The 15,735-nt window shown below is 42.1% G+C and overlaps 2 protein-coding genes and 1 long non-coding RNA gene across 3 annotated transcripts; 1 reads left to right on the forward strand and 2 right to left on the reverse strand.

The window, feature by feature from the left end:
- The first annotated feature begins 983 nt into the window (after nucleotides 1-983).
- Nucleotides 984-1,753, forward strand: LOC135637966 (uncharacterized). The gene is made up of 3 exons (XR_010496442.1): nucleotides 984-1,230; nucleotides 1,296-1,357; nucleotides 1,455-1,753. It is a non-coding gene; the product is annotated as an uncharacterized LOC135637966 (long non-coding RNA).
- Nucleotides 1,754-4,222: 2,469 nt separating this feature from the next.
- Nucleotides 4,223-10,274, reverse strand: LOC135631597 (protein NLP3-like). The gene is made up of 5 exons (XM_065139338.1): nucleotides 9,904-10,274; nucleotides 8,620-9,182; nucleotides 6,693-6,740; nucleotides 5,653-6,592; nucleotides 4,223-5,387 (listed from the first exon to the last, which is right to left on the reverse strand). Exons 1-5 carry the CDS (start codon nucleotides 10,172-10,174, stop codon nucleotides 4,318-4,320), a joined length of 2,892 nt encoding a protein of 963 aa, XP_064995410.1. The 5' UTR covers nucleotides 10,175-10,274; the 3' UTR covers nucleotides 4,223-4,317.
- Nucleotides 10,275-13,678: 3,404 nt separating this feature from the next.
- LOC103978850 (sulfated surface glycoprotein 185) lies at nucleotides 13,679-14,930 on the reverse strand. Its single transcript, XM_009394796.3, has 2 exons — nucleotides 14,608-14,930; nucleotides 13,679-14,538 (listed from the first exon to the last, which is right to left on the reverse strand). Exons 1-2 carry the CDS (start codon nucleotides 14,777-14,779, stop codon nucleotides 13,892-13,894), a joined length of 819 nt encoding a protein of 272 aa, XP_009393071.2. The 5' UTR covers nucleotides 14,780-14,930; the 3' UTR covers nucleotides 13,679-13,891.
- Nucleotides 14,931-15,735: the final 805 nt, after the last annotated feature.

A 15,735-nucleotide genomic window follows, 5' to 3' on the forward strand; every position in this document is an offset into this window, starting at 1 on the left:
CACCTTTATCTGATCACTTCTGCTGTTGAATGCACAAGTTATGCTATGAAAACACTCGTGTGGTTCGGCAAGTATTTGTTGGTAAACATTTATATTGGGAAGAAAAATATATTAATCAATTATAATTACTCGTGATGATATTAAAATCTAACTAAAATGTAGAAGTAATATGAACACGTTTTTACAAAGGAGAGTGACCAGCTTTCGAATGATCAAATTCAATCTCAACCATTCAAGATTCGATCGTTATGGTTCCGATGATGTCGATAACCATCAAATTTCGATCGCTCCATCCGCGATGTGGGATTCGAGTGGTGCACCTCCGCCTGCCAAGTGTCATCCGACGCAGGACGGGCACAATAGATTTACTTTGTCGTTTTCGGCTTATTACTATCCACGTGTGACTCCGTCGAGAATATTCATTGTATCCCCCCCGCAATTTGCAGCACATAAACACCCAACGATATGACGTCATGGGTAGTACATTTGGAGGGCACATCAAGACACTCAAATGACAATAATGGCCTCAAGTTGACCAGCCGAGATGGAGTCATGGGTGTCATGTGAAAGCTGAGGAGACCGGACAAGGCATGTACCGAGGCACCCACTGTTGCATGGCCAGCCAGCCACCATCGCGATGGACACGGCAGGCCGGTCAACTACAGGAATGTGGCGTCCTCGGTAGTGACTTCATGGCCACCATCCATATCTTGGTCTAAAGCTCAGGATAACCCACGAGGATCCACGGAACAGCACGCAGCACCAGAGTTGGGTGCATTCCCCCAACTTGTTCTTCCTCGCACCACACACTTGGATCCACTTTGTATGGCTCGCTTCGACTAATTCGTTCTTGTTGATTGCCGTTTTGGACATCCACATGCAAATCATGCGATGCGAAGCTAACAATGGTGGGATTGGAGCCTTTTACGGCGACAATATTCTCGAAATCTTTTTGGTGGATAACAGACGAGCCGGAGTAGTGTGAGTGAGTGCAGTTGACTTGCTGCTGGTGGTGGTGTGATATGCACTTGTTCATCTTCCTGCAGCGTCATCATGAATGGAGGACCGCGTGCCACATCCCAAGTCCGTATGCTCGACCATAAAATGAACCCTCGGCCGCCCGAGCAGGAGCAGCAGCACCAGCAGCAGCAGCGATGGCAAGAAGAATCAGTCAAACCTTGTTCATCTTCTTCTTCTTGCTGATCCTTCTCTTCGACGCGTCGGTTTCAGGTTTGCAGCTTCTTCCATGCCCGCGCCCCTCTCTCGTCCTTCTCTGAGCGACCGTGTGTTTGCAGGCCGTGCCGAAATCAAGGACGATCCAACAGAATCACCAAACCCTGCGCAACTCTTCTCCAAGGTGACTTGCATGTCTGTCCGAAAGAAACAAGATTACACGTTAGTAACATTACAATGCAGAAGTAATGACTGTCATATCATGCAATGTTTGTGGCCAGATGGAAACTAGGAGGGCTTTGGTGGAGTATGCACTAGATTATGACTACGGAGGGCACAACCCCAAACATGAGCCCAGGAGGGGAAAGCCAGGAACTGGTAGCAGGAACCCGTAGATCCTTGGAAGCAAGCCTCTTCCGTCAAACAAGTTCTTCACGGGGACTAAAATCTGCAGCAATGTAAACCTAATATATCTTGAATCCACGTTGGGATGTTTTTTTTTTTTTGCTCACTTCTCACTTCCTAATAGTATATTTCTTATTCCATGGCTTCTAATAGGGATCACATCATCGTCAGTTAATTTTCTCTTTTGTGTGCTGCTGCTGCTGTTGTTGTTGTTGTGCATGCTGCTTGCACAACTTCAATGTTGCTGCGTCTCGTGAGCACGCATAACATAGCATAGCATGAGAATAATCTATGCTTCCAAGAAACAAATGGAGTAGGATCAGCTATGACCAATGTGGATAAACATTTTTCCAGCTAATATCAATGTAGAGACATGAAACGGGAAATAGGAAGAAGAGTTATCGACATAATCGTGATTTCCTACGATGTTATCGATAAAAGTCCACAATACCACCTATGTGGGCAAGAAAAACTAAGATTGATACGATAAACAAAATAGATCGAATCAACTTTTACAAGCGAAAAGCGAGAATACAAATATATCTTAACTTTTAGAATGTAAGGTATTTGATTTCAAAATAATATATTTTAATTATAAGTATAAAATCATAATTATGCTATTATGTAAAATAAATTTAATGTCGAAATCTGAAATCAAATAACAATAGAACAAGATTAGTATTCATACTTTTTTTTTATTCGTATAATACACTTTATAGTTCAATCCGTAGAACATAACAACATTGATGTATGATCATTATGAGTGACTCGAGAGTCGCTGAGGTCATGAATCCTACTATAAGTAAAAAAAAAAATTATTAACTAAAAATTATAATATATTTTATTTAATTAAACACAATCATATAATCTACACAGTCCTTACAGATCTAACAGCCTTTGCAGACAAAATGAAACCATTTCCCTTTGGAAAGCATCAGTTTCTTATTATGTCTATGTATACATTTTCTCTGTTATCCCTTACCATCTTTCCTGTTTGTTCTTCAAGCAGAGTTATGTTCTCCATTCTATAACGCACCTTGTCGTCATTCTTGTTTCTACTGTAAGCTTCCCGACACTAAACGCATGACAACGAAGACTTCGTCTTGTTCTAGTTGTAGGTTTAAAGGTTGAGCAGCACTACGAGGAACAAGCAGGAGACTCAAGAACAACTCGTAATATAGAACAGTACTGATGGAAACACACCATATATGATGCGGAAAATGACCTCATGTGCCTGTAAAGAAACAAAGACCCAACTATCAAGAAAGTGGAACAGATAAGGGAACGTAAAGAAGCGATGAGTCGACACGTCCAACCCAGAAGAAAGAATGGAGACTGACCGGAGGGCCCTGAGATCTAGCGGTGGGCGCCACGGATCAACCAGGAACGGGGACGTCACTTCGCACACTGCGGGAGAAATCAAACAGGAACGACGAGAAGACAAGCGAGGCGGACGAGAGGAGATGTTCCGGGAGGACATCGAATGTGGCAGCGGGCCGCCGACGCCTTCGTTTCGGCACTCGCCGGCCGAGCGCTGCGAATGATTTGGCCGAAACCCAGACTTGGTTGGGCTTTGGTCTGTTCGATGATATATGCTGGGCTGTCCTTAATGGGCCTTTAAGCCCGACCCAACTCGAGATAGACCTCGAAAACCTACATGAGTCTGACGTCATCATAAAATGTTACTTTAAATTAAATATAATATGATCATATATGTTATTGAAAAGAATTCTTAGTTTTGATAACTAATCATCATAAGCTTCTTAAAAATAGAATAAATGATAATTATCATCGTCTTAGAATCATGTAGTATTAATATTATTTATTCTATATTTTAAAAATTATGATAATTAATTATTAATTTTTGAATAATATATGTGAACTTACTAAAAATTAAGGATTTTTTTTTTATCAAAATAAGAAAAAAAACCATGACAAAAGGCATATGTGGCTATAAAAAACTAATAGTGAGTTTTTTCAGATAAAATATTTTTTTATTCTTTTACAAAACTGTGTTCTATGTAAATAATCTTTTCAATGAAATAATCTTGATCCACACAAATTAGCATCCCAAGGTTACCAAAGAATGTTGCTAAAAAAGACCTAAAATAAATCAAAATAACAATATACATAATAAGTTATTAGGTTGATGAAAATAAAACTAATTATATAATATTTTTTATAATTAATTATCTTTAATATCTTAATAATTATATTAAGATCCTCATACTTAAAAAAATAAAACATTTAATCCATTGTTCCAACAAAACATCTTTCTATAAAATTATTTTTTTATAAGTGAAATTCCGATGTTTCATTTTCATAAAAATAAAAATTTCAATATAATTTTTAAAAATATAAAAATAAAAATATTAAAAATAATTAATTATAAAAAATAATATAGAATTAATCAATGAAAACAAACCTTTTGAATCCATGCTATTATCTACATTGGTGTTTGTACTTCAATTATTTTATAGATTTATCAGTGTGTTTCTTTGCTGTAATCTTTCTTTTTCATTACTATAGGCTGAGTTTTCTTACATTGTAAACATATGCTGTTGCCATGTCAAAGAATCTGCAGTTGTGCCTGCAACTTACAAAGAGTTTCACAACAAAACAAAATGCAGGCCAAAACAACAGGTTAGCAGCATCTGAAGATGTATTCAGTCACTGAAACTAGAGTTCATTTACCTACAGCAACCTTAAGAAGACCTCTGGAACAAAAATGTGCACACTTTAACCCATATTGAACTGTCTGGGTACATAACTGTGATGATCAAACTCTGAACTCCCACAAGAGCTTCCATGGTGGGTCATTATATCATGCACAGATAACCTGATTATGTGAGCTCCAGACAGTCTTGAGATCTCTATGCACTCCTCCAAATCTGAATCACAAGTCAGCATGACCCACTCATGATCATCATCCAGATACTTGATATCAAAAGTGCCCACTTCCAGTTTCAGCCTCTTCGAGATTTCATCCTTCACCGCCAAGACACCAGCGCTGTGTGGCAAACGAAACCTAATTATATCTTCTTTGTAACTTGCCTTGATGATCACTATCCTGTTTTCTTGCATCTCCCATGGGTGTAAGGTGTTTTGTGTTACAGCCATACCACGTTCATCCTGTGAAGCCTCTGCTGCAAAAGTACAAAGGTTTTTCAAATCTTTCGAGCTAGCAGAATCTTTGATCAGTAATCCGACTGGTAGTTGGGGCTCGACATTAACGGTGGTAGGTAGTGAGTTTTCGTTCAGAGGAATTTGATCACGAGCATTTTGTGACGTGAGTTTTGAGGAAGAGCCGATGCCCAGTGCTTGTCTTAAGTCAGACAAAGCTTGTTGGTTACTCACAAAGATATCATTATTGACCGGATTTCCCTGGCACGAACCTTGGGATGTAGGGGTGTCATCCATGCTTCCTTCTGAAGAGCTTCCTGTCGAACAATGTGAATCCCTGCCAGCCTCCACCTGAAGATGGACACATTCTTCAACATGCACCTGAAGAGAAACAGACTTGTTCCGCTGATCTTCGCTACCACGAGACTTCTCTGGAGAAAGATCTCTCTCCTTGACACCGTCTTTGACGTCTTTTAGATTATCCAAGTTTACAGGCCATGGAACAGAATCAAGAGCAACAGGAAGCGGGCATGCCAGAGACGCCAAATCCAATGCTCCTGCACCTTGGACTGACTCAATCACATGCTTCAGCTTGGAAAGAGAGCGATTAACCTTATTGATCTTCCGAGATGGCCATCTGGAAATTCCATGATGCCGACAAATGCGCTTCATGGTTGTTGGACAAACTGTGACAAATGAAAAACCATATGGTTATGGATGGATGCAAGTATACAAGCACAGTTCAATATGCACGTCCCAGTGATTGCAGATCATGAACAGAACAATTAAGCCTAAATGATATGAAGCATGGATTTAAACATGCAACCCATGAATGCACTACCGTTGCTACTACAAAACCATATGTATTGCCTGCATGCAGGACAAACACAAAACTTAAAATGGAGATGCAGAAGCAAGATTTCATACATAATCACGAGCATGGAAGCTTACCACCAAGACTCTTTGCAGCATCTTTAAGACTCCCAGAAAAGTATTGTTGAAGTACCTCCAAACTGATCATCTTCTCTGCTTTGCCTCTCCGCTTTCCAGGTGTCCTGCTGGTATTGTCAGTCAATGCAGTTGAGTCTAAAGGTATCTTGCCATTCTTTTTGACATTCGAGTCTGTAGCCACTTGCTGCTTATCCAAATCAGAAGTTGCATTGCCCTCGTTTCGTGAATCATCATTGTCTTCAGCTTCATAGATATTAGTCTCTGGAGACTTATGCGTGTCATCACATGGGCTAGATGAGTGTTTAGGTATCGATTCATAGTTATCATCCGTAACCAAGTCAACAAGTTGAAGAGATATTCCTTCTTGAAATTCGACACCAGTTATGACTTTCAGACTTTGAAAACACTGTGTCAGCAAAGCTGAAATGGAATTCAGTAAACTTTGTTGCTCAGCAGAACTTTTACACTCAGCTGGAAGGAAGAACTCCAATATGTAATCATCATCTCCCGAGTGGATACTTCGCAAGCATATGGCAAGACAACCAGCTAAATCAAACATCCGAGCATAGTGTACAAGAGGATAGTCACTTTTACAGTACTCGGTAATATCTCTTGAGAAACATGCCCTTCGTAGTGCAAATGCTCTGCCAGCCACCCCTTGTCCCTTCTGCAAATGGTGTTCCACACAAGCTTCTCTAAATCCCCACAGGTGAGCATCGATAATATAGAAAGCAACATCAGTTGTTGACATGCAGACTTGTCCAGCGCAACTTCCATCAAAGCTTGAACAAATCTTCTTAAGACCGCCACCATGTGCCAGAACAGTCCGATGCCTACATGGAACCCAAGTCTGTGCAAGCGGCAACTTTTCTGCTTCGCAGACCACAGTCAAAATTTCCAGAATTTCAGCTAGAGCGGCTTGGCGTCCATCATTGGCTATCTGGTTTGTTAATAAATATCAACCTAATGAACATGTAAGTAAATAACAAACAATAATTTGACTGAATATTTTTGACAGTGACAGAGTGGTAAAAACTCACTACAACATTTGGATGGTCCAAGATCTCAGAACTTTTCAGGTTTACAGCCTGCAGGAAGTTGCATATTAACAAAGTTCATCCGAATCAGTTGAGTAACATAACAATAGAATACTGCTCTGCAGCTTGAGCAAGTTCATAGCAAAAAGATACAACAGAAATTAGGTTAGCTGAAAAAAAAAAAAGCTGAAGAGAAAATCAGAAGCAGATCGGAGACTGCCTGTGCACCTAGGCACTCCAAGGTAAAAAGCCTGAGGTAGCATTTTCGCATTAGATAGAGGTAGGATACTGGCACGTAAGCAGACTTATCCACCAGGAATCATGCAATCTACCAAGAATTTGACAGTTTATTTTACTCACAGGCTGTACAAATTGGAGAGCAACTCCACAAGGAGGATGGAGTCCACCTGATCCCAACATTTTAGTCGTATCATTTTCTTTCCCTGTCATCTACCATAATCACGATTCAAGTTTAGATAAGTGACCATACTTTTTGCTACCTTAGTTTTTTATCCCAAACTAACCAAATGACAATAGTGTAAAGCACTTTACTACCATGTTGTAGATCATGTTTGCTGGTAAGGATATGGTTAATCCATCCATATGATGGGAAAGGAGATGAGCAGGTATGGGCCCATGCCAAAGCAGATATAAATGAAGAATTGTGAGCACATTTTTATGTGCATGAGTTTTCGATTGAAAATGCAGTGTGATTTGAGATTATGTGGTTATAACATATGTACAGGTGGCAAACATCAATATGTATAGGGAAAAGTCTATCGTTTGTTTAGTATGTTTCAAAATTATCCACTTTTTTGCTACACTATTTTTGATAGCATTGGTAAATGGAAAGATGACATCCTATTCCAGTCATGCACGTAGGATATGAATGAAAATAGGAATAAGGTATTACAAGTTATGCTCTTCGAACCAAACAGGGCCTTGTATGTCTAGACCATGCTAATTGGTACTTGCCAAAAATTAAATAACCAAGTAAAATCAGTATTTCCAAATTGGTGTACATATATGCATTTATTTATAATAACAAAATAAAGTCTGATTGTGATATATAGAGTAATACAAGGCAAGATCTAAGACAACAGCGAGACCTAAGATTATCTTTTATATTAGTTTACTATTTTACTGCGATATATTATAGGCATTCTAATTGGTTTAAAATTTTCACATTATCATAAAAAATTATGAAGATAAAACGTTAAAATGACTCTGAATTGAGTTTATTATTGGTTTGCAATCTAATGGTCTAGATGCCTAGGCTACTACCTAGGCATTAAGCAAGATTGCTCAACCTGTGCTACTTGACAACTATCGGAGTACAAATGCTAACAATAAAAGTTCAAGATTAAGATAGCAAGAAATTAGCTACCTGCCCAAGTTTCATGGAAGTCATAATTTAAGCCAAAGACAGCTCGATAAGACTTGTGTTTTTTGCTAATACAATGATTAGAGATAGATCTCTTACCTATCTGCTGTCTATAATATTCAAGACATTGTGGCAATATTTTCATAATTTTCACCAAAATTGCCCGAGAAGGAAGAGAATCAATTATACAACACATTTTTTCCCTGAATATGTTACTTCCCAAAAAAAATGTTGGTTACTCATAGCTCCAAGTTGTGGTAGTCTTCTGTATCAAACATATTGTATTTTTCATATAATCAGATCACACCTCATGCTAGATTGCAGTATGGTTCTCTAACTATAAAATTTCCAAACCTTTGAACACAGTGCAAGCAAAATCAAATGGCATATGCCTTCTTTTATCAAAAGACATTGTATGACTCGACACATGCAGGAGTACCTATCCCTATTACCAATGAAAAACATAATCCAGGGAAGAAGTTCAGCAGAAACTCTAGAAGCGACTAGAGAAAAAGGAAAGAAACCACGTAAGGGAAGGATATCAACCTCTAAAGCTTTGCAAACTTTATCAACCTCATAAGCATAATTGACCTTTTGCGATGTCATAACAATCTCAACCACACCAATGCAGGAGTGACCAGATGGTTCAAAAACTGGCAATGCCAAGGTCCCCTGTACATTATGGAGCAGGGCATGGTTAAGGCGCTGATACTCCTTGCTGCTATAGTATTGCACATTTGGAGTCCATTCTGGCATTCTTTTTGTGAAGACACGGCCAGGGAGACCCATATCTGCATCATCATCTTCATCAACTGAAAATATATACATTAGAGAGACCGTTCGATACTGAAGAAGCTTGGTACTCTGCGGATCAAGAATGAAGGGTTGTCCTGAAGTCGTGAGAACACAACGGCTCCCATTCTTTACAGGCGCCCAGACCTGAACCAGTGCTTGCTGATCTGTTGACTCCTTAAAGTACCGAAGTGCCTGTGTCATCCTCTCTTTGATCACACAGGAAGAGCCACAATTCTCCTCCGGAACTGGAATCTGGACCTGTCTTGCCTTGCTATCGAGCACGTAAGCTTTTGCAATCGTCGTGTCAGGACTACCTAAACATCAGCAATCAATTAGTCCATGTCTACAACAAACCACAACAGGTGATAATAATGGGACCATACTCCAAAGCACGTCATTTTGTAGTGCTATGGACAGATATAAAGTTACAAACCACAACATACAGATTAATATGTTGAACCGAGAGAAAATATGGCTATGCAATTATAGAAAATCCTAAAGATACAAATTTTGCTGGTAATACATATCTACCAATCTACAGAGGCAACTTTTTTGGAACTATATGATGCTATCTCCTTGATATATCAGATGAAAGAACCACAGAAATCACAATTCAATGATTGGTCATTAAGGTTTTCTTAGAGGTTGCAGTCTATAAATGAAAAAGGAAAATATCTTTGTTTGCCAATAAACCAAATCTAACAGTCTTATTTGGAGTATCCAAGTTAAAGAAAAATCCATCACCACCTGATGATCCAAAAAGGTATCTTTTCCATTCAACGTTGCAAAAGAGAATCACTTCACTATTAAGTAAACTCTTCGTGGCGTTTCATCCAAAAGAATAGGAAAAAAAATAGAAACTTAAGAATCTGTCCGGCAAATGTCTCGTCAGAACAGACAAAAAAAAAAAGAGAGGATGAAAAGACAAAATATTGAGGTGCAAATCTATCAGAAAACCACCACGAGCAAGATAAATGAAAAGGCGGGATCCAAATCGGAAGGCACAAGTCAAATCAAGATGGGGTGGGATCTCACCATCGAGGAATCTCGAGCACTCAGCGAGAGCACCCGGGATCTCGGGAGCCCTATCTTCCAAGATCCAAAGCGGGGACGGAGGAAGTTGGAAGGAGAGCGACGAAGGGGGAGGCGGACAGGAGGAGGAGGGGAGGAAGAAGGGGGAGAAGGGGCTCGCGACGAAGGAGCTCAGGTCGAACGGCCACGGGGAGCCGTCGACGTCGAGCTCGATGTCCAAGAGCGCGGCCGAGACGGGCGGCAGCGGAGAGTGGCGGCCGCCGGAATCCGACATCGGGAGGAGGGGGTCGGTGGAGCGTGGGCGGTGATCCCATCTGAGAAGGGGCGCACCGCGGTGCGGTTGGCTTAGTAGTACGGGTGGACGTCGCACCCAACGTGGGGTTACGCCCGAATAAGATAAGGTAGGACAGGTGGGACCGGGACGGCCCGCCGCGTACAACCGTCAGATAGGATCACGACGGCCCCGGGGGTAGGCGTTGAGCGGTGCCAACAGGGGGGCGCCGTCGTACATGTGCCCTCGTGGGACCCGGCCGCTTCCACCCCATCAATGGACGACATGGATTAATGATGTGGGTGGCATGCGGCCAGACACGTAATCCAAATCTATCGATCGGACCTCCGTTGCGATTCCCACACTTAGAAATCCACCAGCATAGCTGAACCCTGGCCCACTCGACACAGCTAATCTTCGTACCGTCAAGTCCTTGCTCATCAATCACCACGGATCGAACTCAATCAATCCATCACAGACAAGTCCATAGAGTTTCTGAGCCACGAACTCCGAGCACGTGCAAGCTACAAAGTCCATATAGTCCTTCGGCTGGTGCAGCAGCGCTCCACCGCCGGCCCGCGCACGTTGGCAACACATACGACGTTGAGTCATTTCGACAAACACCTCGTAGCCTCGAGCGCCCACAGCATCTCACCAGCTTCCTCCGCACTTCCCCGTCATTAAACAAGCATATCCTGACTGCAGCACCAACGCGGAACACCTGGCCACAGCCAATCGTCGTGCACGTCGATGCCAAGGCAGCCTCTGACTCAACTCGTTGGATTACCGCATGCTAAGCGTCGAGTAAAGAAGTCCTGTAGATAGAGCAACATTTGTTTAAGCGAGGAAGCCGTGAGGGGATAAGATCGTTGGCTCCAAGAAGTGGGGATGTGATGTGGAGATGCACTTAGGAGAAGCATTGACTTCTGACGGTGATATAAAAGAAGAGAGCACCGGCAGCCCAGAGAGATGTAAGACTATTCTACTCCACCATACATATTATAATACGTATGATTTCGAATTGAATCAGGCAAATTGGAGATCATGCGGTCGTACTCTATCATGTCACGTGAGGTCAAAATTTATAGTATAATAGATCCAAAAATATGTCTTTACTTAGTTGATAATTTATCCTAAGCCTAATTTATTAGCCACGATCGCAATAGTTTAGTTTATCATCGCAACTACCGGTATGTTTTATGATGATTAAAAGATGTAAAAAAAAAAGAAAGAAAAATGAGAAGATAATATATCTTTTACATTCATAAAATAATAAAGTACAGGATTTGCACACAGTTTATAGCATCATAAATCATAATTAATGGAGTTGATAAGAGAGTATGATGGGAAGACCAAGACAAATCAATTTAGACCAAATAATTAGACGCGTAACAGCTGGAGGAGTTGGACAAATGCTTTTGAAGCTGCCGCAGCCATGATTCATGCATGAGGTGCCGGGTGAATATTCTGCAGTACATGCCGTCGCTAAGAGATAATACATATTATTTTTGATCGAATAGTTTTGATACTCATAATAAAATTATATATAAAAAATTATAATTTATAAATATTGATATTCAACTTGTACCGAGTAAGTTAACCCAAGAACTCATCCTTAATTTGGATGATAGACTATAACTCGTATGCATCAAATCGAAATTGGTAGTTGATGAGAGAGATAATTATGATAAGACTTACGTGACATCAGCTGACGCCCCACGTCTCTGTCGGGCTGACAGCACCTGGCAAACACGGGCCGAAACGCCGATCAAGGCCCATTAATGACCCCTCAGGCTCTATCCCTCACGCCACGCCAACGGCAATGTCAGACGCCGTCAGAGGTACGATCCTATCCCCTGCGGGCAGGCACACCCGGTAACACCAAACTTCCCTATAAATACCCTCGCGTTCTAAACAAGCGAGGAGGAAAAAAACACCAGGAAAAAAGATCATGCGACCTTGAACTAACTTGATCATCGGAGGGGTCGGCTCAAGCACTCCGACCCGACCTGTGCGCGGGAACGAAGACGAGACGATTCTCTCCAGACCCACCAGGCGAGGAGCCCCTTCCCGAAGGAAACGACGACCCACCTCCACGACCGAATCGATCGAGACAGCGTCCTCAGCAGTCCCAAGGAACCCCCTTTGGAGATCCCCCGCCATCCGGACCCGAACCGAGCAACGTCGACCCCGAGGTCACGGCTCAAGGTAGTTTACACAAACAGTAGTAATAGTTGGTTTCTTATAAATTAATCTCTATTTCATTCATAATTATAAAAAATATTATGAACTAATCTTTATTTAAATCATAATTTAAAAAATAGAGATTGAAAGTCTAAACTGATTATTAAACCATTTGAGTTCTAAAAAATAAATAATCTCGATTTTTACTTATTATAAAATATATTTTATTTCTAAAGGGTACTTAAATTTTTTTATTATAATAATAAAAATAAAAAAATCATAGTTAATACTCATCCCTCATTGTATCTAATACTATCATCTTCCACTATAAGTGCATTTATTATACAAATGATAAGTCTCTGTAAGGGTTATATATGTTATTTATGTAACATAAAAATTTTAATTACACTATTATGCAAAAAAAATTAATATCAAAAAATAAAATTAAATAATATTTGATCAAATATTATGATTGTGTTTCTTCTATTCTACAAACACATCCGAATGAAAATATGTAATCTCCTACTATCTATTTATAAGCACATAGATCTAAATAAATAATTATGAGAGTTATTTCTATATCTTATTAAAAAATCTTTTTATAATTTAATTTTTTTCTATCGACCAATAACTCGAGTCAAAATCAAATGGGAGATGATTACATGAATAGTTCTAATGAATATTGGATTCTATAGATTATCGGTCTGAATCGATCGATGATTAATAGGGTATATTTTGGCATTGCCCATGTGAACCCATACAAGCAGACACAACGATGCAGACGTGGAACCTCAAGTACGATGTGGTGCACAGCACACGTGATGGGTAGCCGCTTATCGCCCCCTCTATACAAACGACATAATCACAATACAGTTATCCCGGAAAGCTTGGGGTGACGCCGTGCGATGCTGATTCATGCAGGTCAGTCGAAGCTCGTACAGAAGCTAAAGTCAGCCACCCGAAGAGTTGATGACAGTTAATCGACCCCGCATAACCAACTTATTCTCGCAGGTATAAAAGCTAATCTTTCTTAATCAGGAGGGAGAGGACTTCGAACACTCAACTCTATCTCATTTCACCAAAAGCTAACTTAAGCTTCGGAGGGGTCGAGTCGGGAAATCTTCCTCCCGACCTCGATCTGTGTGTAGGAGTCCAACGACGAAGAAGTAAGTTACTCGTCAAGAGAGAAGATCGCACCCGGGGACGAGGCTTGAACCCGACCTGACCTGATGCTCGCCCTCACCACCTGAGTATTCATGTGGATAACCTTGTACATCCGGGACTAGATCGAGCAGTGCTGATACCTTGGTCACGGCGTAAAGGTTCAAAAACAATGATAAAGAGCAAGTTCTTGCTGGCCAAATTATAGTGCCGAGTAGCATTTCAGGATCCTTTGGTGACACCTTAGGGTTTTGTTGCAGCACGATCACTCGAATCTACATCAGTTTTCACGCAAGTATAGAAGCACAGACGTGGAGAGCGTCACAGGATTCACGTACTTAGCACATGCAATACGGGTTGGTCGCAACGGCCCGTTCATGGCGATGTCTTCTTCCAAGAGGAGGCAGGTGGGACGCCAGGGAACCGAGGAGCTGGCACGAACGGGACCGGAGGGAAGGGCAAGGCCGGCGGTGGTGGCGGCGGTGTCAGCAGGGGAACTGGTGACAAGTTGAAGGACGGCGCTGGAGGCGGCTGCAGCGGGAACGGCGGGAGAACCGACGGTGGTGGCTGGAGCGGGTTTGGTGGCAGAAGGGATGGCGGCGGAAACAACGGGTTTGGTGGCAGAAGGGATGGCGGTGGAAACAACGGGTTTTCCGGTACTGGAACTCCGCCGAAGCTCGGTGGCGATGGCAGGAAGAACGCAGACTGGTCTAGCTGTGGTTTCTGATGGCACAGCTCGGGTTGGTTCAGTGGCTTGAAGCTGAAGAACCCAGCAGAGTAGACACGAACGCCGTTCCTCCTCGACTGGAGACGCAGGCCGGCGGTGGTCGCCGAGGCCGCCACCGCGCAGAACGGTTCATTGCTTCTGAGCAGCTTCACCGAGCAAGCCTCCACCAAACCTAAGTTCCTGCTTATTCTCGGCGGCAAGCGAACTCCAAACACTCCGCGCCGGTCCGTCGTCGCCACCTTCCTGTAGCCGAGCTGGTTCGCAGCGTCTCCGCACTCGACCGCCACCGAAGCACCTGTTGCGAGGACAATGCCGCATCACAGATTGGGAGCCGGCTGTTGGGTTGTACTGCGAGAGAGCTAACCTGAGATGAAGTAGCTGGACTCGGCCAATTCCTGGAGGAAGCAGGTGTCACAGAAGACGGTTCCGACGACGAGCGCGGAGGGGAGCTGCTCCCTTGCGCCACCACTAGCAGAGGAACAGAGGAAGATGCAGAGGAGCGAGAGAGCCAGCGAGCAGTGAGCTCTTGCAGCCATCGTCCGAGGATAAGTGAAGTCCCCTCGATGGAATGTCGAGTTTGTAGTTCATGATCCGTGTTCATAGGAGAACCATGGCCACAATTCCAACGCCACTGAATCCAAAGTTCACATGATCGCTCGTCTCTCGGCTGGCTCTGCATGCTTCCGGACAAAACTACGCAGTGGACATGTTAATGTAGATGGAATCTCGCCGGATAAGCCTTCGGTCATTTGGTCGAACACGTCGATCACATCCCGAGGCCATTCAAACCAGGCACTGATTTGGATGAGATCCAACCACGGATTTCTCTACTACCGTCGTTTTGTATCTTATGTCGGCATAAACTGAGGTCACCTTTGATGGACTACCAATAGATTAAAGAAACAGAACCGTCACGTCAACATGTTATAGGAATTAGGTGACAGGTAGCATCAGCACATTCTTATCAACAGCAGCATTCAAAACAGAGGCCATCACATGACATTACATAAACCTTATTCCAAGCTGATATCAATCGGGGGACAAGAAGCTGGAAACCCTAGCGATCAGATGAAATAAATCCAGCTTTATATACTGACCATTAATGACCATCAAGGAGCAGCATCTACAGGTCTTGCTCTTGAAGAGCTGGGGATTCACAGGGATTGGTTCCTTCAAACCTCATCTTGGAAGCATTTCTACAGCACAAACAGATGAAGGATGACATAGTTCTAAAGACGACTTGTAGAAGCTGATCTGAATCTTCAAGCAGAATGTGATACACGAAAACTTGTAACCAAAATCTTACCGCTTTCCTGCAAGTGAACCTATAAATGCCAATCCGATGCTCCAGTAGATGCCTCTGTTTCTTGACATTAGTATGACATGCATGCTTAAAATTAATAAAACAATATGTCAATCTTTATAATTATAAGCATAAAAGAGATCATTACTATCATTTACAAGCCTACCGTATGAGGCGCTGCAGCAGGGA

The sequence above is a fragment of the Musa acuminata genome, chromosome BXJ1-3 (assembly GCF_036884655.1).
Source record: "Musa acuminata AAA Group cultivar baxijiao chromosome BXJ1-3, Cavendish_Baxijiao_AAA, whole genome shotgun sequence".
Classification (NCBI taxonomy): domain Eukaryota; kingdom Viridiplantae; phylum Streptophyta; class Magnoliopsida; order Zingiberales; family Musaceae; genus Musa; species Musa acuminata.

Coding starts and splice junctions, on each gene's coding strand:
- LOC135631597 (XM_065139338.1), bottom strand. CDS start 10,174: ATGTCGGATTCCGGCGGCCGCCACTCTCCGCTGCCGCCCGTCTCGGCC. Junction 9,183..9,903: donor GTGCTCGAGATTCCTCGATG/GTGAGATCCCAC, acceptor GCTGATGTTTAG/GTAGTCCTGACACGACGATT. Junction 6,593..6,692: donor TGGACCATCCAAATGTTGTA/GTGAGTTTTTAC, acceptor TTAACAAACCAG/ATAGCCAATGATGGACGCCA.
- LOC103978850 (XM_009394796.3), bottom strand. CDS start 14,779: ATGGCTGCAAGAGCTCACTGCTCGCTGGCTCTCTCGCTCCTCTGCATC. Junction 14,539..14,607: donor GTCCAGCTACTTCATCTCAG/GTTAGCTCTCTC, acceptor TCCTCGCAACAG/GTGCTTCGGTGGCGGTCGAG.